Raw genomic sequence first — 24715 nt, forward strand, 5'->3', positions numbered from 1 at the left:
GTGGAACTTGGATTCTAAAACAAAGAGAAAGACAAAGACTGGAAGCAGCACAAATGAAGTTTCTAAGACCTCTCCTGGGACTCACCAGATTAGATAAAAAGAAAAACACAGAACTATCAATATAAGAAGCCTGAATGGCAAAGAAATGGAGCTAGCTGAGGAATTAGATAAGTACCAGATCGACATAATAGGGGTGACAGAAACAAAAAAAGATAAAAACTGGTGAGATCTTTCTGAGCAATAAATACAAAATGTTATATTCAGGCAATAACAACCAAGAATGAGAAGGAGTAGCCATAGTATTCAACAAAATACGAGGCTCGTCTTCTTGAATGGCAGGTAGTGTCAAGTAGAGTGATTTGGAATATCAGAATGGGGAACTGGACAATGAGACTTATTTGTGCCTATGGTCCCACAGAAGGTTCTACTAAGGTAGAAGTGGAGGAATTTTTGAGGCTCTAGAGAAAGCTACTGACACAATGAAAAAGGAAAAGTTGGTCCTTGTTGGGGATCTAAATAGCAGAGTAGGAAGTGATTGTCAGACATACTAAAATGTTTGGGGAAAATTTCGAGAAAAGAGCAAAGCTAATAATAATGGCAAATACCTGTAGGATTTGTGCTCAGGACATGGCCTGGTTATTACTAACACCATGTTCCAACATAAAAATGTGTACAAATTCACATGGAGAGAAGAGGCAAGGAATAAGAAAAGTCTAATTGAATATGTTATTGTTGATAGTAATGTTTTCTCCCTGGAGCAGGACACCAGCGTGTACAGAGGATTTGAAATTGGAAGTGATCATTATTTAGTCTTGACCAGGATAAAATTGAATTTCATATTGAAAAGAATGACATGTAAGAAAGTTTTAAAGCGAATAAAAGTTGAGCAGCTCTCAGATGTGAACTGTAGACTAAAATACATAAAGATTATTAAAGGAAAAATGAAAGAGTTTGAGAACAGGAACCAAACCTTGGAGATTCAGTGGCAAGCCTTGAAGAAAACCTTGACTGATACAGCTAGAGAGGCATGTGGTGAAGTTGTCTGCAAGGACAGAAAAATTAGAACTCCATGGTGGACACAGGAAGTTAAAGAGGCAGTGAAGGAAAAGAAGAAAGCATATCAAAAGTTCCTGGCAAATAAGTCAGCTTTTACTCTTACAGAATACAGAGACAAATGTAAGAAAGCTAAACACTGTGTAAAACTAGCTAAACAAAAGTCATGGGAGGACTTTGGCAAGAACATTAAATAAATATCAAGAAGGTGGCAAAATATTCTGGAGGTTGTTGAAGAAGCTTAGGAGGAAAGAGAGCTGTAAAAGGAGTTAGAGATGATAAAGGTGAAATGAAAACAGGAGAAAAAGATATCCTTGAAGTATGGAGTAATTACTTTGAAAATTTGCTAAATAAAACAAGTAGAAATGACAGCACAGTGATAAAAAACACTGACCAGGCATGCAGTCAGAAATACATATCCATACTTGAAGTAGAAAAAGCCATCAAAGACATGAAATGTGGAAAGGCAGCAGGAGTAGATGATATTTGACCAGAAATGCTGAAGTATGGTCGTATAAAAGTTTTACAATGACTGCACTGCATAGTTCAGAATGCCTGGACAGAGGGATGGATTCCAGATGATTGGAGTAGAGCTCTCATGGTACCCATATATAAAAAGGGAAATAAAACTGAATGTGAGAATTACAGAGGTATTTCCCTACTGAGTGTTCCTGGCAAGATCTATGCAAGTATACTTGAGAAACGGTTGAGAAGAATTGTGGAAGAAAAGCTTGGTGAAGAACAAGCTGGATTCAGGTCAAATAGAGGCAGTCCGGATGAGATCTTCACTTTACAACAAATAGTGGAGAAATCATGGGATTATAACAAAGATCTGTATTTAAGTTTTGTCGATTTAGAAAAGGCATATGACAAGGTGCCAAGAGAGAAGCTATTCAATACGCTACAGTTATATGGTGTCAATAGGGCATTATATCAAGCAATACTTAGTCTTTATTTGAGTTGTAAATCAGCAGTTAGAATTGAAGGAAGTACAGGAAGATAGTTTAATGTTAAATCTGGTGTGAGACAATGATGAACATTATCCCCTCTGTTATTCATTATCTATATGGATCACAATATGAGGGAAAGTGGTATTAAACATAATATCAGAAGTGGAGATGTTAATGTCAGCTCTTTTCTTTATGCGGATGATGTTATACTTCTAAATAAATCCGCTACAAGTCTGCAAGATTCTCTGACTAAATTCAATTGCTGTTCTAATAGATATGGTATGAAGGTCAGCAATAAAAAGACAAAGACAAAGAAAATAGGCAGAATCATTGAAAATGTCAACTGTGTTGTGAATGGAGAACCTGTGGAACAAGTAAAACATTTCAGCTACTTCGGCATGATTTTTAGTGAAGATGGTAAATTAAATATGGAAATAGACAACAGAATCAACAAAGCTGGTATGGTAGGAAGTCAATTGAATAAATTCATATGGATTAAGAGAGAAATTAGTCGGAACACTAAATTAGCTGTATACATGACAGTGTTCAAACCAGTTTTAACTTATGGATCTGACAGCTGGGTCAGAAGTAAAACACTTGACAAAAGACTAGAGACTGCAGATATGAGAGTCCTGAGAAAGATTAGAGGTGTGAACAGATGGCATCAATGACAATATCATATTAAAAACAAGAATATTAGGAAAGAACTTGACATTGTCAGCATCCAGGAATGCGTTAGCAGAGCTAATCTCAGGGGGTATGGTCACTTAAACAGAATGAGCGAGGAAAGATTAGCAAAACAAGTGTTCTCTGCCAAGTTGTCAGGAAAATGGCCCAGAGGAAGACCAAGATATAGGTCGATTGATACGGTACAAAGTGCCTTAGACGATAGAAATATAAGATCTGGTAATTTTAGAGTCTTGACAAGTAACAGACTGATTTGGAGGAAAATTGTAGATAGGAAGTTAGTAATGATGTAAATTTTTCATGTAGTACTATCATATCCTGTACACCCCTTGAGGGTACATGGCAGGAATTTAATGATGATGATGATGTTCTTGCCAAAGTCCTCCCATTACTTTTGTTTAGCTAGTTTTACACAGTGTTTAGCTTTCTTACATTTGTCTCTGTATTCTCTAGGAGGAAAAGCTGACTTAATTGCCAGGAACTTTTGATATGCTTTCTTCTTTTCCTTCAATGCCTCTTTAACTTCCTGTGTCCACCATGAAGTTCTAATTTTTCTATCCTTGCAGACAACCTCACCACATGCCTCTCTAGCTGAATCAAGTAGGGGTTTTCTTCAAAGCTTGCCACCGAATCTCCAAGGTTTGGTTCCTGTTCTCACACTCTTTCATTTTTCCTTCAATAATCTTTGTGTATTTTAGTCTAGAGTTCACATCTGAGAGCTGCTTAACTTTTATTCGCTTTAAAACCTTCTTACATGTCATTCTTTTCAATATGAAATTCAATTTTATCCTGCTCAAGACTAAATAGCGATCACTTCCAATTTCAAATCCTCTGTACACTCTGGTGTCCTGCACCAGGGAGAAAACATCACTATCAACAATAATATAGTCAATGAGACTTTTCTTATTCTTTGCCGCTTCTCTCCATGTGAATTTGTGCACATTTTTATGCTGGAACATAGTGTTAGTAATAACCAGTCCATGTCCTGAGCAGAAATCCAACAGGTATTTGCCATTATTATTAGCTTTGCTGTTTTCTCCAAATTTTCCCAAAATATTTTTGTATGTCTGACAATCACTTCATACTCTGCTATTTAGACCCCCAACAAGGACCAACTTTTCCTTTTTCATTGTATCAGTAGCTTTCTCTAGAGCCTCAAAAAATTTGTCCATTTGTACCTTAGTAGAACCTTCTGTGGGACTATAGGCACAAATAAGTCTCATTGTCCAGTTCCCCATTCTGATATTTGCCCAAATCACTCTACTTGACACTGTCTGCCATTCAAGAAGATGAGCCTCATATTTTGTGTTGAATACTATCGCTACTCCTTCTTTTCGTTGATTGTCATTGCCTGAATATAACATTTTGTATTTATTGCTCAGAAAGATCTCACCAGTTTTTGTCTTTTTATGTTTCAGTCACCCCTATTAGGTCGATCTGGTACTTATCTAATTCCTCTGCTAGCTCCATTTCTTTGCCATTCAGGCTTCTTATGTTGATAGTACTGATCTTTAACTCTGGTGATGTTGAGTTGGGGTGTATTTTCAGGTTTTACTATAAAATAGTAAACTGATGAAAAGGAAAATAAACATTGATATCACCAAAGCTAAGTAAACACAAATAAGACACCATATATGAATTAGCATCATATCCATTAGGATCATGCTGAAGAAAAAGTGATGAATTCATTTAAGGATTTGAAGAATAAGATGACTGTGTAAGGCAAGCAATTAAGAGAAATGTCATCACTACATGTGAATGTCTGCTGTGATCTTAAGACTGATTTTTACTTTTTCTCCTGTCAATTTTCCCTAATTCTTTTTCTGCAATTTCCATTTTTTTTTTTTTTTAAAATTGTCCAGAATGCATAATACTACTATTTATTCAAAATATTGTTGAATTAGATATTTCCCCCAAAAAGAACTGATAATTGAAATTAAAGAAAGATTGAAGGTGATTAGGGGTGCTTAAGGGTCAAAGCTGTATAACTGAGAGGAGACCTCCACATAGCCTTTAAAGGAATGCGGAGAACCGACCAGGGCTTCTGACCTAATGTCCAATCCTCACCTTCTCGTGGTGCACCCTGTTGGGTATCTACTTTGATACTGAACGAACGAGGATGGGCTGGCAATTTGGGATTTAGCCGACCAAATTGTATTCTTATTGGTTAAACCAAAATAAAAAATGATGGTACAACACGACAAAATTTCATGCCGGCTGGGGCGTCGCCCGGTTAAACAAGGCCCCCGTTGTTTTCGCCAGGGAACCAGTGCGAACAGCGAAAAGTCAGCTACTGGAACAAATCTGAAAACAAACCCCAACTCAACATTACCAGAGTTAAAGATCGGTACTATCAATGTAAGAAGCCTGAAAGGCAAAGAAATGGAGCTAGCTGAGGAATTAGATAAGTACCAGATCGACATAATAGGGGTTACTGAAACAAAAAAGACCAAAACTGGTGAGATCTTTCTAAGCAATAAATACAAAATGTTATATTCAGGCAATGACAATCAAGGAAAAGAAGGAGTAGCCATAGTATTCAACACAAAATACGAGGCTAATCTTCTTGAATGGCAGTCAGTCTCAAGTAGAGTAATGTGGGCAAATATGAGAATGGGGAACTGGACAATGAGACTTATTTGTGCCTATGGTCCCACAGAAGGTTCTACTAAGGCAGAAGTGGAGGAATTTTTTGAGGCTTTAGAAAAAGCAACTGACACAATGAAAAAGGAAAAGTTGGTCCTTGTTGGGGATCTAAATAGTAGAGTAGGAAATGATTGTGAGACATACAAAAATATTTTGGGAAAATTTGGAGAAAAGAGCAAAGCTAATAATAATGGCAAATATCTGTTGGATTTCTGCTCAGGACATGGACTGGTTATTACTAACACCATGTTCCAACATAAAAATGTGCACAAATTCACATGGAGAGAAGAGGCTAGGAATAGGAAAAGTCTCATTGACTATGTTATTGTTGATAGTGATGTTTTCTCCCTGGTGCAGGACACCAGAGTGTACAGAGGATTTGAAATTGGAAGTGATCACTATTTAGTCTTGAGCAGGATAAAATTGAATTTCATATTGAAAAGAATAACATGTAAGAAAGTTTTAAAGCGAATAAAAGTTGAGCAGCTCTCAGATGTGAACTGTAGACTAAAATACAGAAATATTATTGAAAAGAAAATGAAAGAGTTTGAGAACAGGAATCAAACCTTGGAGATTCAGTGGCAAACTCTGAAGGAAACATTGATTGATTCTGCCAGAGAGGCATGTGGTGAGGTTGTGTGCAAGGATAAAAAAATCAGAACTCCCTGGTGGACACAGGAAGTTAAAGAGGCAGTGAAGGAAAAGAAGAAAGCATATCAAAAGTTCCTGGCAAATAAGTCAGCTTTTACTCTTACAGAATACAGAGACAAATGTAAGAAAGCTAAACAGTGTGTAAAAGTAGCTAAACAAAAGTCATGGGAGGACTTTGGCAAGAATATAGAAAATAAATATCAAGAAGGTGGCAAAATATTCTGGAGGTTGTTGAAGAAGCTTAGGAATGGAGGAAAGAGTGCTGTAAAAGGAGTTAGAGATGATAAAGGTGAAATGAAAACAGGAGAAAAAGATATCCTTGAAGTATGGAGTAATTACTTTGAAAAACTGCTAAATGAAACAAGCAGTGATGACAGCACAGTGATAAAAAACACTGACCAGGCATGCAGTCAGGAATACATATCCATACTTGAAGTAGAAAAAGCCATCAAAGGCTTGAAATGTGGAAAGGCAGCAGGAGTAGATGATATTCGACCAGAAATGCTGAAGTATGGTGGTATAAGAGTCTTACAGTGGCTGCACTGCATAGTTCAGAAAGCCTGGACAGAGGGACGAATTCCCGATGATTGGAGTAGAGCTCTCATAGTACCCATATATAAAAAGGGAAATAAAACTGAATGTGAGAATTACAGAGGTATTTCCCTACTGAGTGTTCCTGGCAAGATCTATGCAAGTATACTTGAGAAACGGTTGAGAAGAATTGTGGAAGAAAAGCTTGGTGAAGAACAAGCTGGATTCAGGCCAAATAGAGGCTGTCAGGATCAGATCTTCACTTTACGACAAATAGTCGAGAAAGCATGGGAATATAACAAAGATCTGTATTTAAGTTTTGTCGATTTGGAAAAGGCATATGACAAGGTGCCAAGAGAGAAGCTATTCAATACGCTGCAGTTATATGGTGTCAATGGGGCATTATATCAAGCAATACTTAGTCTTTATTTGAGTTGTGAGTCAGCAGTTAGAATTGAAGGAAGTACAGGAAGATGGTTTAATGTTAAATCTGGTGTGAGACAAGGATGTACATTATCCCCTCTGTTATTCATTATCTATATGGATCACATTATGAAGGAATGTGGTATTAAACCTGATATCAAAATTGGAGATGTTAATGTCAGCTCTTTGCTTTATGCGGATGATGTTATACTTCTAAATAAATCCGCTACAAGTCTGCAAGATTCTCTGACTAAATTGAATAGCTGGTGTAATAGATATGGTATGAAGGTCAGCAATAAAAAGACAAAGACAATGAAAATAGGCAGAATCATTGAAAATGTCAACTGTGTTGTGAATGGAGAACCTGTGGAACAAGTAAAACATTTCAGCTACTTAGGCACAATTTTTACTGAAGATGGTAAACTAAATATAGAAATAGACAACAGAATCAGCAAAGCTGGTATCGTGGGAAGTCAATTGAATAAATTCCTATGGAATAAGAAAGAAATTAGTCAGAACACTAAATTAGCTGTATACAAGACTGTGTTCAAACCAATTTTAACTTATGGATCTGAGAGCTGGGTCAGAAGTAAAACACTTGACCAAAAACTAGAGACCGCAGATATGAGAGCCCTGAGAAAGATTAGAGGCATGAACAGATGGCATCAATGGCAATATCATATTAAAAATGAGGATATTAGGAAAGAACTTGACATTGTCAGCATCCAGGAATGCGTTAGCAGAGCTAATCTCAGATGGTATGGTCACTTAAATAGAATGGGAGAGGAAAGATTAGCAAAACAAGTGTTCTCTGCCAGGTTGGCAGGAAAACGACCCAGAGGAAGACCAAGATATAGGTGGATTGATACGGTACAAAGTGCCTTAGACGATAGAAATATAAGATCTGATAATGTTGGAGTCTTGACAAGTAACAGACTGATTTGGAGGAAAATTGTAGATAGGAAGTTAGTAATGATGTAATTTTTTCATGTAGTACTGTCATATCCTGTACACCCCTTGAGGGTACATGGCAGGAATTTGATGATGATGATGATGATGAAGGTGATTAGAAAGTGAATGAAGGTGAAGGTTACTGATTAATAGCAATTTGCTATTTATCAAATTTTTAATATGAAACCCACTTGAGAAAGGCTGCAAACCTTTCATTTAATACTGTGGATGAGCTAACAACTAGATAATCCACATAGGAAGTCCATGCTATAGACCAAACATGGTATACACAGGAGTTTAGAAGGAGGGCCATAATCGCAATGACTTTATGCGCAGGTTATGCAAACGATGTGGTGTGGAGTTTGTGGACGTGTGGAGCGAGTCTGATGTGCTAAAGGATTTGTACAAGATGGACGGCTTACATTTAAATGGATTTCTGCGAAGACTGGAAAAAGTGTTGCTGAGTGAAGTGAGAGTGGATGTGCAATATCAGGGAAACTAAAACTATTAAGGAGGGCAGGAAGTGGATATACAGACATCAGTGAGGCAGGTGAGTGTAAGAATGTATATAATGAGCCCGAGTCAGTGCAAAGGACAGGAAATCAGAATGGGATAGTTAGCATAACGCATCAAGTTTTTATGTATACTAATGCAGGGAGTATTAGGAACAAGAAGGAAGAATTTTTGGTCTTGGTTGACTCTTCCTGGCCACAGGTTATTGGCATTAGTGAAACATGGCTGACAGAAGATGATATAGTTAGTGGGATAGAATGTGTAGGGTATAGTGTGTTCAGGAGGGACAGAGAGAATAAAATGGGGGGGGCGGAGTGTTATTGATAATAGCTGATGAACTGCAGCCAAGGAGAATAGAAGTTGTATTGCAGGATAGTGAAAAGAGTTCATTTGAGGCTATTTAGTGTGAGATTGAGACTAACGGAACAAAATGTACAGTTAGGTGCTGCTATACACCAGATGATGGAATAGATGGTAGAGATAGTATGCATAGATAAATTGATGAAATGAGTGGAAGGAGGGTAATTATTATGGGGGATTTAACTATGGTTACATTGATTGGAAGGAGGAGAGGACACATGTCAGGAAGGAAATGGATTTTATTCAGTTACTAAGGGATAATTATATGAGACAGCATGTAATGGAAAATACTAGGGGTTCAAGAGTGCTTGACCTAGTAATAGCATCTGAGAATTTGACTGTAATGAATATGACCATGTTGCCACCTATTGGCGAGAGTGATTACAGGGTCTTGACCTGGGAGGTGGCTAAATGTGCGAAATTTTCGATTAAGACAGGTTACATGTGGAATTAGCGTGCTGGCAAGTATGACAAGCTTAGGAGATGGCTTGGTTCAGTGCCATGGCATGTAAAACTGCAAGGACTGGATGTTGATAGGACATGGGAAGAGGTCAAGGAGCATTTGCAGGAGGCTATGGCTGACTGTATACCTAGAGTCCAAACAGAAAATCACATAGGGGTTAAATGGATGAATAACACCATTAAACTTGAGTTGCAAAAAAAGAAACAACTGTGGAAGGAATTTAAGGAGAAAGGTGACCTGCAGGCACATGACCGGTATAAAGCACAGGCCAGAAGGGTAACGAGTGTGGAAAGAAAAGCAAAAGCGGATTATGAAAGGAAATTAGCCATGCAAGCTAAAGAGAATCTCAAAAAGTTCTTTCAATATGTTGCAAGTAAAAGAAAAACTGTACACGGCAGAATGATTTTAAGGAATTTCGATGGTAGGGAGGTCACTGAATCAGTCGATATAGTGGAATTACTGAGTGAGCATTTTGCAAGAGTATGATGGTGACATTTTCAATGTCACTATTATCCAGGTGGTGACATTGAAGGAACTATTACTTTATATGGGAATTGTGGCGAATGAAGTGGAGGTGAATAGTGAATAGTCTATTACAGAACCCTAATGTGAATATCTCTATGGGATTGAGGTATACCAGCACGGATCTTACGTGAAGCAGCTAGAGAATTGTCAGTGCCCTTGACCATATTGTTTAATCTGAGTCTCAGGTCTGGTTTAGTACCGAAGGGGTGGAAAGAGGGGAAAATAGTTCCACTGCATAAAGGAGGATCCAAGACTACTGTTGAAAATTACCGACTGATCAGCATATCAGGAGTCATTGTCAAGGTCTTTGAGAACATAGTCAAGGGAAAAATACAGGAATGGATTGAAGAAAATGAGATACTGTATGGGGGATAGCATGGTTTTGTGAAGGGTAGATCATGCCTCAGTAACTTGCTTAGGTTTTATAACACAGTGACAGCTGAACTGGATAAGGGTAAAGGGTTTACAGTGATACTGCTGGACCTGGCTAAGGCCTTTGACAGGATACTACATGGAATTCTAATCAGTAAACTACAGCATATGGGGATGGATATAGGGTTCGTGAGATGGATAGGAGGGTGGTTGATGGAGAGATATCAGAGTGGTTTACTCAGGAGTAGAGTACAAAAGACAGCCTGTGACTAGTGGTGTGCCACAGGGGTCTGTTCTTGGATCACTACTGTTTAATTTGTTCATTAACGATATAGGAAAGGATCCGAGAGGAACTGTTCATTTGTTTGCTGATGTTCGCTGTGACTAGTGGTGTGCCGCAGGGGTCTGTTCTTGGACCACTACTGTTTAATTTGTTCATTAACGATATAGGAAAGGATCCGAGAGGAACTGTTCATTTGTTTGCTGATGATGTAAAGTTAGGTAGAGCAATAATGAATGCACAGGACGTCGAAATTTTGCAAGATAATTTGGATGGATTGGAGGTCTGGGCTAAGGAGAATGGATGTCAATTTAATGTAAGGTTATGTATTTTGGGGTGAAAAGATTAGCAGCCATATATCACATTAGTGGAACTGTACTCCAGGAGATTGATGAGGCCAGGGACTTGGGAGTGTTGGTGGATAGGGAGTTGAAGTTTAGGGGGCACATTGCAAAAGTGGCTAAATCAGCACTTGGATGCTGAAAAACACTTGAACGAGCAGAGGTTATTGTTCCTCTGTATCGAGCCTTGATAAGACTCCATCTCGACTACTATACCCAGATCTGGTCACCTAGGTTTCTTCTTGATGGGGAGGAGGTTGAGAGGATCCAGAGGCGAGTGACCAAGATGATAGCAGGTCTATGGAATGAACCTTATGAAAACAGGTTGAAGATTTGTGGGTTGCAGAAATTGGTTGATAGGTGGAAAAGGGGAGATATGATTGAGACATTCAAATTGCTGAAGGGTTTCTATAGGATTAATTCAGAGGATATTTTTGAGAACAGGACTTAGGGGACATCCAGGGAAGCTGGGCAAGAGTGTGGTTAGTAAGGGTGTTAGAGCTGGGTTTTTTACTTTTAGAGTGGTGAATGAGTGGAATAAGCTGCCAGAGTCTGTTTTAGGTGCTATGACAGTGAATGAGTTCAAGGCAAAGTATGATAGATACTGTGGGAATGTCGAATAGTTATGATGGACATGATGTTTAGGGCCTCCTTCGATGAGTCTAAGGGCTCCTTGGAGTCGCCCGTAATAATAATAATCCTTTCAATCCACTTCAGGTCTCTGAAAAGTACAGTAGCAGTCCTATACTGTGCAGCAAATATCATCTATCATCTAAATTAACACTCATTAAAGTTATTTAAAAAAAAAAATACATGCATACCTATATTTTACTACAAGTACACCTTCTGACATCTTCAAAGTATGACTATGCACAACACTTAGTCTAAGGCTGAAATGAAAAGAATTTTCAAATTAGGTTATAATCTAACAAATTGAAAGTTTACATTTCTATTTAAGCTAATAATTTAAGATAAATGACATGAAAAAGTTGATCATATTTCATGCTTTGAAATTAACCAATAAAACTGGGAAGGGAATTGTTCAATTAGAATAACTTCAATTTAAGTTAAGTATTCAAACCTGATTATTGAAATAATGAGTTACAGACTTTAACTGAAACCAGAAACTGGTTTTAATAATATGTCGTTGTATGTATATCTTTTGCGCAGGCCTACATATTTTACCGCATAAGCTTCCGTAACCTTTTAATCCCATGGAATAGGTTGGTTGCTCCTTATTCCCGGTAGTATCCCATGTCTGTTGAAGTGTATGTGTTTACGGGACCGGTTTGCCTGCTTTGTGGGAGGAAAGACCCAAGGATAAACTGGGGGAAAAAACCTGCTGTCCACGCCCAAGACTGGCTAACTTGGCTATGGCTGAGGAAGATTCTTAAGCTCCTCACGTCATGTCATCGACTGGAATCAAACCTAGGACACTCCTTCCCCAGGCATATGGTTGCAAAGCACGCAGTCGCTAGGCTAACCACGTGGACTTGGTTTTAACAATAATCTTAAAAAATAAAATTTCTGAATTTTTAAAATATTATTAAATAATTAATAATTATGAAAGCTTAGCATTACCTTTCTTCATCAGAATTTTTCACCAAATCAAATACCCAGAATTTTATATTGCAATCCTCACCTCCAGTTGCCAAATGTTGCTATAGTAAATAAATAAGAATGACATCATTTAGAAGACTGAGAAATACCTACAATAATTTATATGCTAACTAAACAAACAGTGCATAAACATAAAATAATTCATCTTCCTTTAAAACTGATGTGACAATCAAGATAATAAAATAAGTTTTCAAATAATGAAGAATAATTAACTATAATTAAAATCGTTCTTGGTTGGAGTTCTTTTTTATATTCAGAAATATAAATATTTCTATAAATATATAATAATATCCTTGGTATGCAATGACACATATAACCTACAGTGTGAAAAATAATCAGCTTTAATTAAGTATAAATAATCCATTCTAAAGGCCAAGGAGCATTAACAGGACAACAAGAAAATATTAAAAATATTAGAATCACTTTAAGGTTTTCTTCAAACACATTCCAGTTTAAAACTACGTTCATGTAAAATCTTGGTATTTTCCTACCGAATCTCATGATCCAAGCCAGACCTCAAATTGTATTAAAAGTATGAAACCTATTTTTGGATATTCTTATCTGTAATGATTCCTGTTTGACCAAACAAAAAATATTTGCATGAAAAAAGAATTTAGTATATCCCAAAATGGGATAGAAGAGAAATTTTATCCATGATCAATTGGACTGTGTACAGGTTTAATAAAGGTTTGAAATTGGAATAACTACTGTCCAACCACAGATGCCAGAACCTTGGTTGGCACAGTGCCAAGAAGAGTCATTTCAGGTTGAAAGCGAGAAAGGAAAAAGGCGATGTACGAATTCATCACCAACAACGGAAATCCCATGCTTTATATGTAAAATTTTCCAACTGTTGTACAAGCAAAATAGTTACCACTTTGAAAATTAAAATTTTCATAAAAGAAAAACTAATTTTCCAATGTATAATAATAATCACTCATCCCACAAAATGCATTGAGTACCCTATTATTGGAATGGATACGCCTTCTTCTGCCATCGCAGAAGTGTCGAGGAATCTCGCATCTGTGGTCGGACAGTAGTAATCTATGAACTCCTTTCAGAAAGACCTTTGAAGGCGGGAGGTGGGAATCCCTTTTTTCAAAAGATGGAGAGGAAAACACATACTTATGATGTCACTCACTAAACTAAATCTGAAGAATCTCGATGTGAACACAATTTCTGATAAACTGTAAAGAATTTATTTATTCGTATGGAGTTTCCTCCCCTTTTCAGCCCCATCCCTTTTGGGGCAAGTTGAGCCCCCTCATAGGGGGGGGTAAGTATTTATGGCTGTAGATCCGTGTGTGTTAACGGGGCTGGTTTTGCCTGTTTGCGGGATGAAAAACGCCAGATAAACTGGTGGGAAAAACCCTACTGCCCCGCGCCCAAGACTGGCTAACTTGGCTATGGCTGAGGAAGATCCTCAAATTCCTCGCGTCTTCGACGGGAATCAAACCTGGGACACTCCTTCCCCAGTCATATGGTTGCGAAGCGCACAGCCACTAGGCTAACCGCACGGACACTGTAAAGAATAAAATAACTGGAATCATAACTAATCAGAACATCTAAGAAAACAAGAAGTCTTTTTAGGTTTTCTGATTCTTCCATCTGATAGTTCCTTAAATGTAAACTTAATTCTTGGGTAAAGACTGCTGAACTTTGCTACATATAATTCCAGGTTATTCACCTGGGAAACAAACCTAAAAAAGTATAATAGACTATATAATAGCTAATAGGAAAATAACTAATATGATACTAAACAGTAGTATCATAATGTCTGTTTAGAAGTGCAGAAATAAAATCAGATCATTATCTATTACAAGAAAAATTAAGAATATCCCCAAGAATCATTTAGAGTTCAACTCTCAGATGACAAAATTACTCACTACTTTTATTTGCAAAGAATAAATAAAAAGCTAGAGTAAATAAAAGAAAATGATGATATAGATAGAATGGAATAATTTAAAAAACTTATCAATAAAGGCAGCAACAGAATGCCTTGAAACAAAAAGTAAATGGAAGAGGAGACAGGAAATAAGAAACTGGAAAAAAACAGTGAAACAATAATCAAAGACAGGAAAGAAGTATATAATGGATATACAATGGATAAACTGGATAAACACAAAATCACCAGAAGCAGATATTAATTATAAACACAAAAGAGCAATAGCAAATAAAGCATGCTGGATGTAGCAAAACTGAAAAGAGATCTTACAGTGAAGAGACCAAATACATACAAAAGTCTAAGAAATGTGAATAAGGAGATAAAAAATGATGTGAAACTAGAAATAATCAAAGAGAAAGCCTGGCTGGACTTATGGCAAGATAGTAATGAAAAACTGATAACTACTAACTATACATTGGAAGAAATAACATTACAAGGAATCCAACAAGCAATACAGCAAAGTAAATCAGGAAGGCCCCTGGACAAGATGGAATAAATATAGAACTTATTAAACATTCAGGTGTCCTGTTCATCAAATGACTTTTAAAATGATTTAACAATATCTGGCAGCAAGGAAAAATTCCAAAAAGTTGGAATAAGTGCAATTATGGAAACTACAGAGGAATGTCTGCTAAATACTGGTTATAAGTTATATGCATGAATATTAACTTTAGAACTTAAATGTAGAAGACAAACTTTGTGAAGAACAAAATGGCTTCAAGGAGGGCAACTATTTATTGGTCCAGCTTTTACAAGGCCTCTTGTCCTAGAGGATGCTTGCTGGCTATGGCTTTAGTCCTTGCTGTCCTTTGTTGTAGTGTGTTATCTTTTGAAAAGCACATTGTGCTCAGAATCTGTCATCTTTGAAACATTGAACATCAGCGACAATAAATCATTGTTGTTTGTCTTCATATGGTATGGTGAGTTAATATTGTTCAAAATAACAAATGTTCATTGTACATAAATGGTGATTGGTATGGTAGACAGCATATCTGTTCTACAACCAATACATTCCCCCAGTTGGTTCAAATCCCAATGTGAGAATGTGTATTTATGAACTAAGTGATAAATGAATTTCATTGCCTAGTATGAGACCACAACAACCTTGCTTGCTTAAGTGGCATGGAAAAGTTCTGCATTTAGTCTCTAAGTACTATGAGTTAGATAATCTAACCCATAGTACTAATATACTATAGGCTTACATCTTGTAGGTGTTGAATTCAGTTTTTTTTTTTTAAAAAAAAGTCCTACATAGGATTCAAACTAGGTATCTCCAGAGCATATTATTCAATCTAAAACAAATTAGAAGAGATAGATATGAATAAACTATCATAAAGAAAAATCTAAAAAAATAGTGAAGATAGCCTGATTAATTAAAAAATATAGGTTACAAATGAAAAACAATCGATGAATTGCACAAATGAATGAATAAAACAGCAGCAGCACAGTGGAAATACCTCTCATTGATACATGGAATATTTCATGCTGCAATAATGAAATCATCATTTCTGCTATAGTACCATTTTATTAATATTCATATTATTAGCAGATATCATTATTCACTCAAATGAGATACATATCATGTTAATACATATCATGTTAATACATATCATGTTAATATGAACACTCATATTAACATGATATGTATTAATATTAACAATATTAATACATACCATTTATATAGCATTATGATGTCAGCAGTAATATTACTATCCACATATGAATTACATTTTTATATAATATTAGCACTTGAATATTTATTGCTTACCTTATCAGGAGACATGTCAAGAGACCAAACAGATGTTGAATGAGCATCAACTGTTTCTACAAGTCTTCCCGTTGAAAGACAAAATATCTCCAGCTTCCCTTCCTTTTAGAAAATTAAAAGTCATATATTTCAAATATTAATAAAAATATTATCATTATTATCAGACCTCCAGAGAGTCAAGGACTCATCAGGTAAGGCCACACATCACTCAGTCATCCACACTAGCTGCTATGCATTCTCTTAAACTCATTCACACTACTTCAACAAGCAAACAGTTCCACTCACTCACTCAATGAGAGAAAAATCTAGCTCAAACCAATTTCTTAACCACACACAAACGTAACTCCTACCAATACCTCCTTGTTCTCTCCCAACTTCCAATAATGAAAAATTTCATCAACCAATTTCTTCAAAAATTGGTTGATGAAAAAATTTCAATCAATCAATCACCCCTCTTTCTCCTGCACGCACGCACGCACGCACACGCACACACACACACACACTGTGCAGTCAAGATACTCTCAATCTATCCTTGTTATCTCCATTCTATAATCCTGATATCATCTTAACTCTTTTTTGCAGCCTTTCCATCCACTTGGCATGAAGGAGACAAATCTGTGCACAGTAGTCAGGTGAAGTTATATGAAGGCCTTATAAAGAGGCAAAACGACTTCAACATGCTTAAATATGTCAATGTTTGTTTCAACATTACAATTATCTTCTGAGTTGTATTTGCAATTTTTGCTATGTGATCTTTGAACTTAAACTTCATATCCAATAACTCCAAGCTTGTCAGTTTCTCCAAGAATAATCCCACCAACACAATATTCCATTGGATATCTCATCATGACAAAGTGCATAACTATACACTAATGTTAAATTCACAGCGACAATCATTAACTCACATTCCAGCCTATATACGTACCATGTAAATGTGTATATCAGTAACACGTTTGTAAAATCTCTTGATTGCCCTACCTATGTTTGAACCATCAGCAAAAACGTTAAACATCTCCTGTGGCCCTTCTTAATATCATTAGTATATTGATTAAATAACAATGGTCCAAGGGTTGATCCCTGGGTACACCAATTGTCACTTAAATCTAGCAGATTCAAACATCTCATACACTACTTTCTGATACATGCCCATCAGGCACTCACTTATACTTTCATGTGGTAACCTATCAAAAGCCTTAGCTTTTTGATTGGTTATCACATGAAAAGATACCCACATAAAATAGATATCACATAGTGTGTGTCCATTCCCTTTATCTAACTCAGTCATAACATTATTATAAAATATGAGCAAACTGCTAAAACATGACCTTCCTTTTGTAAACTCATGCTGTTCCTTGCAAAGTACATAGCTTGTTTGTAAAGTCATTTATGCACACAAGTTCTTATCATCTTCTCTAAAATCTTCATAAGTCACTCCAGAAATACTGATAAGTCGATAGTTAGACACATCAGTCTCTGCCCCACCCCTATGATAATGGGATTATCATGCATTCTTCTCATTCCTCTGGGAACTTTCCTGAGCTGAGACTCAAATTATATAAACACGACAGGGCCTTAACCAATTCAGCTGAACAATCTCTTCAAATATGTGCTGATATTCCATCTATCCTTAATGCTGAATTCTTATCCAGGCTATGCAATAGCTCTAAAACTACCTTCTCATGCAACTCTACTCTTCATCCAATGTAGTGGTAGTACTGTGCACTATGTTGCATACACCAGGTTGACAGATCTTAGTGAAGTATGCATTCATTTTTTGAACACCCTGATTTGCATCTTACACAAAAATACCATCTGCCAAATACCAAAAATACCATCATTTTTTAGTATTCATTCTTTCTTCCACTTGTGGAATAATGATAAAATTCTTTTTACAATATTCATTTTCACGATATTCCTTCCAGATCATCTCTTCTCTTATGCATCTCTTGCTTAATAAGTTTGTACATCCATTTCACTCCAACTCTATTTCATGTTTTGTACTCTAGGAATACATTCAGATGCTGCCTCCTTTAAGCATGTTTTCAATGCTTCCCACACTGCTGATATCTTTCCCATTCAGTAATTGATACCATGGGTCCAAAAATAGTATTTTTTTTGTTTGTCACAATTATTAGCTTTTTTGATATTACATGAATGCTGGATAGTGCTTGGTATTTAACCTCCCTCAGTGAGCCTAAGGACTCCATGGAGTAGTCAACAGTAATAATAATAAAAATTTAATATATACTATATTTCAACTATCACCAAGACATTATCAGAGATACAGTCTTAAAATTGTAAAACCACACAAAACAATAATAAGTGTGTGTGTGGGGGGGGGTGATACACTAAATCCCCTCACAGGACTTTAGGTTTCTAGTCTAACTTTTTTTTTCCCATTTTCTTAGAGTTGATATAATGTTTGGTTGTATTTGATACTATAGAGACCATTATCATTAACTGGGCCAAATATTTTTTAAGGATTTTCCTTTCAAAAGCTGAATTCAAATTCTCCATCCTTGCCATAAATATCCAAGTTTTTCATTTGTAGATAACAACTTTGCTTTGAACTCATTCACAGTTGTGGCACAGATGGGCAACCTATTCCATTCATTCACTATTCTTCAAGCAAAAAATCAAGTCCTGACATCCCTGCTAACTACACTCTTCCCCAATTTGGATGGCCCTGGTTTTACTACCACCAGACCTGTTCTGCAAAATTTCCACTGTATTAATCTTCTAAAAACCTTTGAGTACTTTGTATGTCTTAATCGTATCACTCCTTTCCACATGTCAACCAATTTCTGTAACCCACAAATCTTCAACCTGTCCATATAAGGTTCAATCCATAGACATGCTACCATTTTGGTCACTTGCCTCTAGAACCTCTCCTCCTCACCTTCATAGGTGACCAGATCTGCACACAGTATCAAGATGAGGTCTTACCATGGCTGTATAAGGAGGTATAATAACCTACTTGTCTCTGCTCGTCAGGGTATTCTCATTCTTCTTCTAGATTATTCAGTAACCAAGTAATCCAATGAGCTGCTTTAGTCACATTTGCAATATACCTTCTAAACTTTAACTTCCTATCCACCCACAAATTCCCGGCTTCATCAATTTCTTGATTAAAGTTCCATCAATATGGTACATAGCTGATAATCTTTTCATCCCAAAATGCTAACTTTACACTTTAACTTGCCACATTAAAGTGACATCCATTCTTCTTTGCCCATACTTTAAATCATAAAACATCCTGCAAAATTTTATTAATTTGCATCATTCCTGAGAGGAATGATGCAAAATAAAAATACAGGAAAGAAAAATCCTTTCCTATATTTTTAATGTCAAATTAAATAATAGTGGCCCCAAAAAACACAGAGCCCTGTGGCATATGTCTTCTGGTGGACTCTACTCCTAAACAAACTACTGTCTGGTATCTCTCTATCAACCACCCTCTTATCCACTTCACCAACTTTATTATACAATATGATATTAAATTAACATATTTGATATGTAGTTTGATTTGAAAAACAAGTCACATGCTGGAAATTCTGAGAAGCCATAATTATATGTTATATTAAACAGCTGACAAGTCCAATTTTTATTCTATTTATATATGGCAGGAAGAGGAAAACCTATGTCAGTAGATTAACAATGATTAACATAATCTACATTTTTTTAATGTATTTAACATAACTTAAAGTAATTTTAAGCTATTGTAAAGCAAAAAAACTATCTCATTGTAATACATTACAAATCACTTACTTTAGTACCAATGATGCAAAATCTGTCACCTGGTGCAAAAGTTGAACATAAAGCATACCCACACTTTATGGTACACACACAACTCTGACTAGCCCTATGAATAAAACAGACAACACTGAAGATCAATAAGATAAACTGCTCTTTCCTGTTTAAGAGCATGTCTATTATCCTTATAATTAAAAACCACAATTTTATATATAATATACTGCAATAGAATAAAAATGGACTGACTAAAACGACCACATCGAATAGTTCTATATTTAAACAAATAAATTAAGGAGCCTGTCAATCTTCTTGAACAAACTCCTATTTTCAAATCACATATGAAAATCATTTTCAATGATATGCCAACTAATAAATTACTAATAAACTGACTTCCCTTATCCTCTCAAAATTCTGCTTGCAATTTCAGTAATTGAAAAGAATGCTAATGCCGTCATTGGTATTCTAAAGGTAATAAGTACCATGATAATTATGTCATAAAAAAAAAAGTTACTTTATTCAAATTTTTTTTCAAATTTGAACTCATGATGCTTCATGCAGATAGGGCAAACTCAATTCTTGAATTTATATAATGAACTGGTGATAATATTTTATTTTCTACCTGGTGAATGTTTTGGCTAATTTCACCTCTCTCTTGCTTTCTTTATTTATATCTATATCAACTTGATGCATATTAATCTCTCTCTCTCTTTTTTTGGAATAAGTTGAATATGTGCTTGCTTGCTTCCAAGCATTAGGATAAGTGCCAGATCAGTATAAATCATTGTGGAATGATACAGAACAGGTGTTTCTCGATCACACCATTTGAGTACAACTGGAGATATGCCAACTGGACTGAAAGACTTTCTGAGCTCTAGTTGTTTAGTATTCTGATGTCTATTTGCAAAGTAACCAGAGGAAGCATATGCTGTTCAGTTTTTCATATGATAGGAAACAATTTACCTTGGTTATCAATGCAGGAGGAGGAGAATTCTTAGTGATGTCAAGAGGTCAGCTTTATCTTTAGGTGGTGTAACATTGCTGGTACCAACTGGGTGAGAGTGAAAGAAAGAGAGGTGGAAGTGCAAGTGAGCAAAATATTGCATCCAACAGTCTTTGCAAGGGACTAGAAGGCATGGCTGTCACTGGAACAGAAAGTCTGGTATTGTTCCTTAGAAATCAGATTTGGATATTTGGATATTTTGCATTTACTGTGTGCTTCAGCATAGGCTGAGTATGCAGCTATTCTTTTTGAAGCAAGCCAAGCTTTTTCTTCAACTACTTTGGTAAGCCTTGTGTTGAACCAAGGCTTGAAAAGTAGATGGGAATTTTGGGAGGAATAAGGAATGAAGACCTTCATACCAGCAAGAATAAACTCCCTTAGAGAAGGTGTTTGGGTCAGTAGAGCAGAAGCAGTAATCTGATCTTGGAAGGAAGAGTAAAGAGAAACAGTCCTTTTTATCAAGAGAGAGCCTCAAGCTCCTTGCTCTTATCATTTCATCATTTCCTTTCTATTATTATCTCATTTTAGTTTTATATGTTTGTGTTTTTCTTCTGTCTTCTGTATTATTATTATTGTGTTGCATTTCCTTCATTCCTCAATCTTGTTTATTCTTTCTTAGGTTATTCAAGATTTCTTGGTTGGTCTGAAATCCAGTGGTATATTGGATTACAAACAATTGGTATCTTTAGAGTTGTAACAATGGATTTTCTTTTATGAACCACCATTATTCTTTGGTGGTTTCTTGGCAGTGTGTTTTTTTTTTTAGTTGTTCTTGGAACTTACAACTTATATCAACCTTAGAATTTTAATGTTCCAGTTCTGCCTCCTTTTTACTAAAATTTTTAAGTTTAGCATTACCATCAGGTAATGGCCAGAATGGACATCAGCTTCCTAACTTTTTTTTTTAACTTGGTTTTTATATCTATCTCCTATTAATATATAGATAATTTAAAATAAACCTTTTGCTATCATCTGAATTTTCCCAGCTATAACTTCTTTTTTCTTTTTACATTAAAGCAGGCATTTGTGAAGTGCTTCTTGTAGCAGAATTTTATTAACTTTTGTTCTCTTTCATTATGTTGGTCAGGTCAAATTTTCCTACTATACATCTTGTTTATTTCAATAAAAGCTGCATTTAAGTTGTCCATAATTATCAGATTATTTGTTGATTCCCATAAGAGATTGTCTAATTGATGACATGTTTCTTGTAATGTTGACATGTTTTCACATGTTTCTTACAAGAAACATGCCATAGATTCTTTCCACAGGAGTGGAAAGAATGTATGGCAATCCCATTACACAAGGGTGGTGCAAAGCCCGACACATTTAACTACTGACCAATCAGTATCTCACGAGTGGTGAAGATTCTGCAAAGGTTGGTTAGGGCTCACATTCAGAAATGGGTTGACAGAATCTCTACTTTGCAACAAACAGCATGGGTTTACTAAAGAAAGGTAATGATTTAGCAACTTGTTCGCATTCTATAAGAACATTACCACTGAGTTAGACAATGGGAATGGATACACTATGATACTTTCAGATTTTGCTAAGGCTTTTGACAGAATACAGCATGGAATACTGTTGCATAAATTGGAGAATATGGGACTGGAGTATAAACTATTGGCATGGATGAGAGGATGGCTGACTGACAGAAGATATCAAGTTGTATATGGGGGTGTGAATCTGCAAGATTCAAGGTAACCAGTGGCGTGCCTCGGGGATCAGTTCATGGTCTATAGTTATTCAATCTGCACATTAATGATGACATTGGGGAGGAACTTGACATGCAACATACAGCTATTTGCTGATGATGCAAAGATAGGTAGGGTAATCAGAAGTACTACTGATATGCATGTGATTATTATTATTAATTATTATTATTAGACACCTCCAGGGAGTCCAAAGACTCATCGAGGGAGGGTACCTGCTCTACAACTCCTGTCTCTGCCACTCAATCCACCAACAGACCGCAACTATACCAACGCCATCTACTGTCGACCACCACCACCACCACTGGTATTTCCAAAGACAATCACAAACATCCATGCCCACGGTGGTATTCGAACACACAGCCTTTTGGCTGGAGAGAGGATATGCAAGCCACTCGACCTAATAATAATTATTATTATTATTATTATTAATTATTAAAATAATTCTTTATTATTAAAAAATCTTTATTATTAATTATTAAAATAATTCTTTCTTTATATTATTATTACTATTACTATTATATACATTGCAATGTCAGAACACAAAATACTGACAACAAAACATTTATGTCACTATGCAGCTTTGCTAAAACATTATTTCGATGCCAACTACAGGACAGTCAGAAATACATACCATATAACAAGACCTCAGACTACTAATTATATCACATATAAATACAATAATCACTACGGAAAGGCCACATGAAACTTCTACATCCCAGACATGATAAATAAATTACCTTTTGAATACAGAAACCTTACAAACTACAATAGCCTGAAAAGAGTTCTAAGGATATACTATGAACAAGAAACATGCACCCAAAATACCATACAAACTTAATGAAACACAATATATTCATTCAGACTTCCAGTTCAGCGACACATTAATACATTCCAAGTTATTGTGTGTGTGTGTGTGTGTGTGTGTGTGTGTGTGTGTGTGTGTGTGTGCGCGCGTGCGCGCACAAATTTCTCAATCATAGATTTCGTAGCTTCCCAACACAGCAAAAAAAAAAAAAAACCAATGAACAATAACTAACTGGTGTCATCCTCAGATAAGCTTACATATAAGCTTCGAGGATGAAAGCAGAGAAATTAGTTCTCATCCAAGATGTATCACATGTAAACCAAAGTATGTAATGTATGTATTATATGTAAACCAATGTATGTAATGTAAGTATCATATGTAAACAAATGTAAGTAATGTATCATATGTAATCAAATGTATGTAATGTATGTAATAACTGTAACAAAAGTATGCAATATAGTGATTATATTCATTGATATTGTATATATAGAGTGTAAAATTGCAAAGAAACATAACATCTGTAATAATCATCATTATAAATATTATAATAATATATGTTGTAAACAGTTATTGTTATTATTATTATTTTAAAAAAAACTTTATATACGAGAAAGTATTTGTTATGCATAATTGTCTTCATATAATGTATGTAATTTATCTGAGAAATAATAAAATTATCTGAGAGAAAAAAAAAAAAGAGAGAGACCTCTAGGTAGTCAGGAAAAAATTACTTTATTACTATTTACTATTAAAAAATCTTTATTATTAAAATAAAAAAAAATAATAAATATATACACATATACATATATCATTTCTTCCCCAACTATGTCTACATGTTACTTATTAAGTATTGCTTTCAGAGTTGTTCAACTGTTCTCCATCTCCACAGTTTCATGTTCTCAAACGTCATCATTATCAACATCAAACAGGTGCTTGATCTAGTCATTGGCAAAAAATAGTACTTTATCATAAAGTCAGTGACCACGTTTTCGTCGACATCACTCACAATCATTTGTTCTTCCCAGAGAATACATCTTCTGTATTATCCAATGAGTTGGAGATACAGCATTTTTTTAAATATATGTTCACTAGGTGGCAATGCCTGTGTACGAATAATATCCCTTAGCACAATGGCTAAAATGGAATGCTCCAGTAAGATTTTAATAATCTTGTCCTTTTGCTTAAAAATTTTAAGATTTTGTACATTATATCAATGTACAGTAAGCATTTTTGGAGCACGTCCTGATGTTAACAGGTAAATTACACATAGGTGAATACAGCATTCATTTGAGTAAAGAAAGAAAATTAAATATGGAAATAAACTGTAAAAGGAATTAAAGATGATAATGGTAACATGAAAACTTGA

At 35.7% G+C, this 24715-nt stretch overlaps 1 protein-coding gene across 2 annotated transcripts in view; it reads right to left on the reverse strand.

Annotated features, from left to right (window-relative positions):
• The window catches only part of LOC150096200 (WD repeat-containing protein 3-like), a 301884-nt gene that overhangs the window by 134814 nt on the left and 142355 nt on the right, over positions 1 to 24715 (reverse strand). For both annotated transcript variants that reach the window (XM_090408833.1, XM_090408834.1), the window contains exons 12-15: positions 19848 to 19941; positions 16080 to 16181; positions 12328 to 12407; positions 11568 to 11636 (exon numbers count right to left, since the gene is read on the reverse strand). In XM_090408833.1, the coding sequence (XP_090264959.1) occupies positions 11568 to 11636; positions 12328 to 12407; positions 16080 to 16181; positions 19848 to 19941 (345 nt within the window). The remainder of the gene's footprint in view (positions 1 to 11567; positions 11637 to 12327; positions 12408 to 16079; positions 16182 to 19847; positions 19942 to 24715) is intronic.

This window comes from Typopeltis vanoorti, chromosome 19 (genome assembly GCF_054136105.1).
Source record: "Typopeltis vanoorti isolate ZY-2024b chromosome 19, IOZ_Tvanoo_1.0, whole genome shotgun sequence".
NCBI lineage: Eukaryota > Metazoa > Arthropoda > Arachnida > Uropygi > Thelyphonidae > Typopeltis > Typopeltis vanoorti.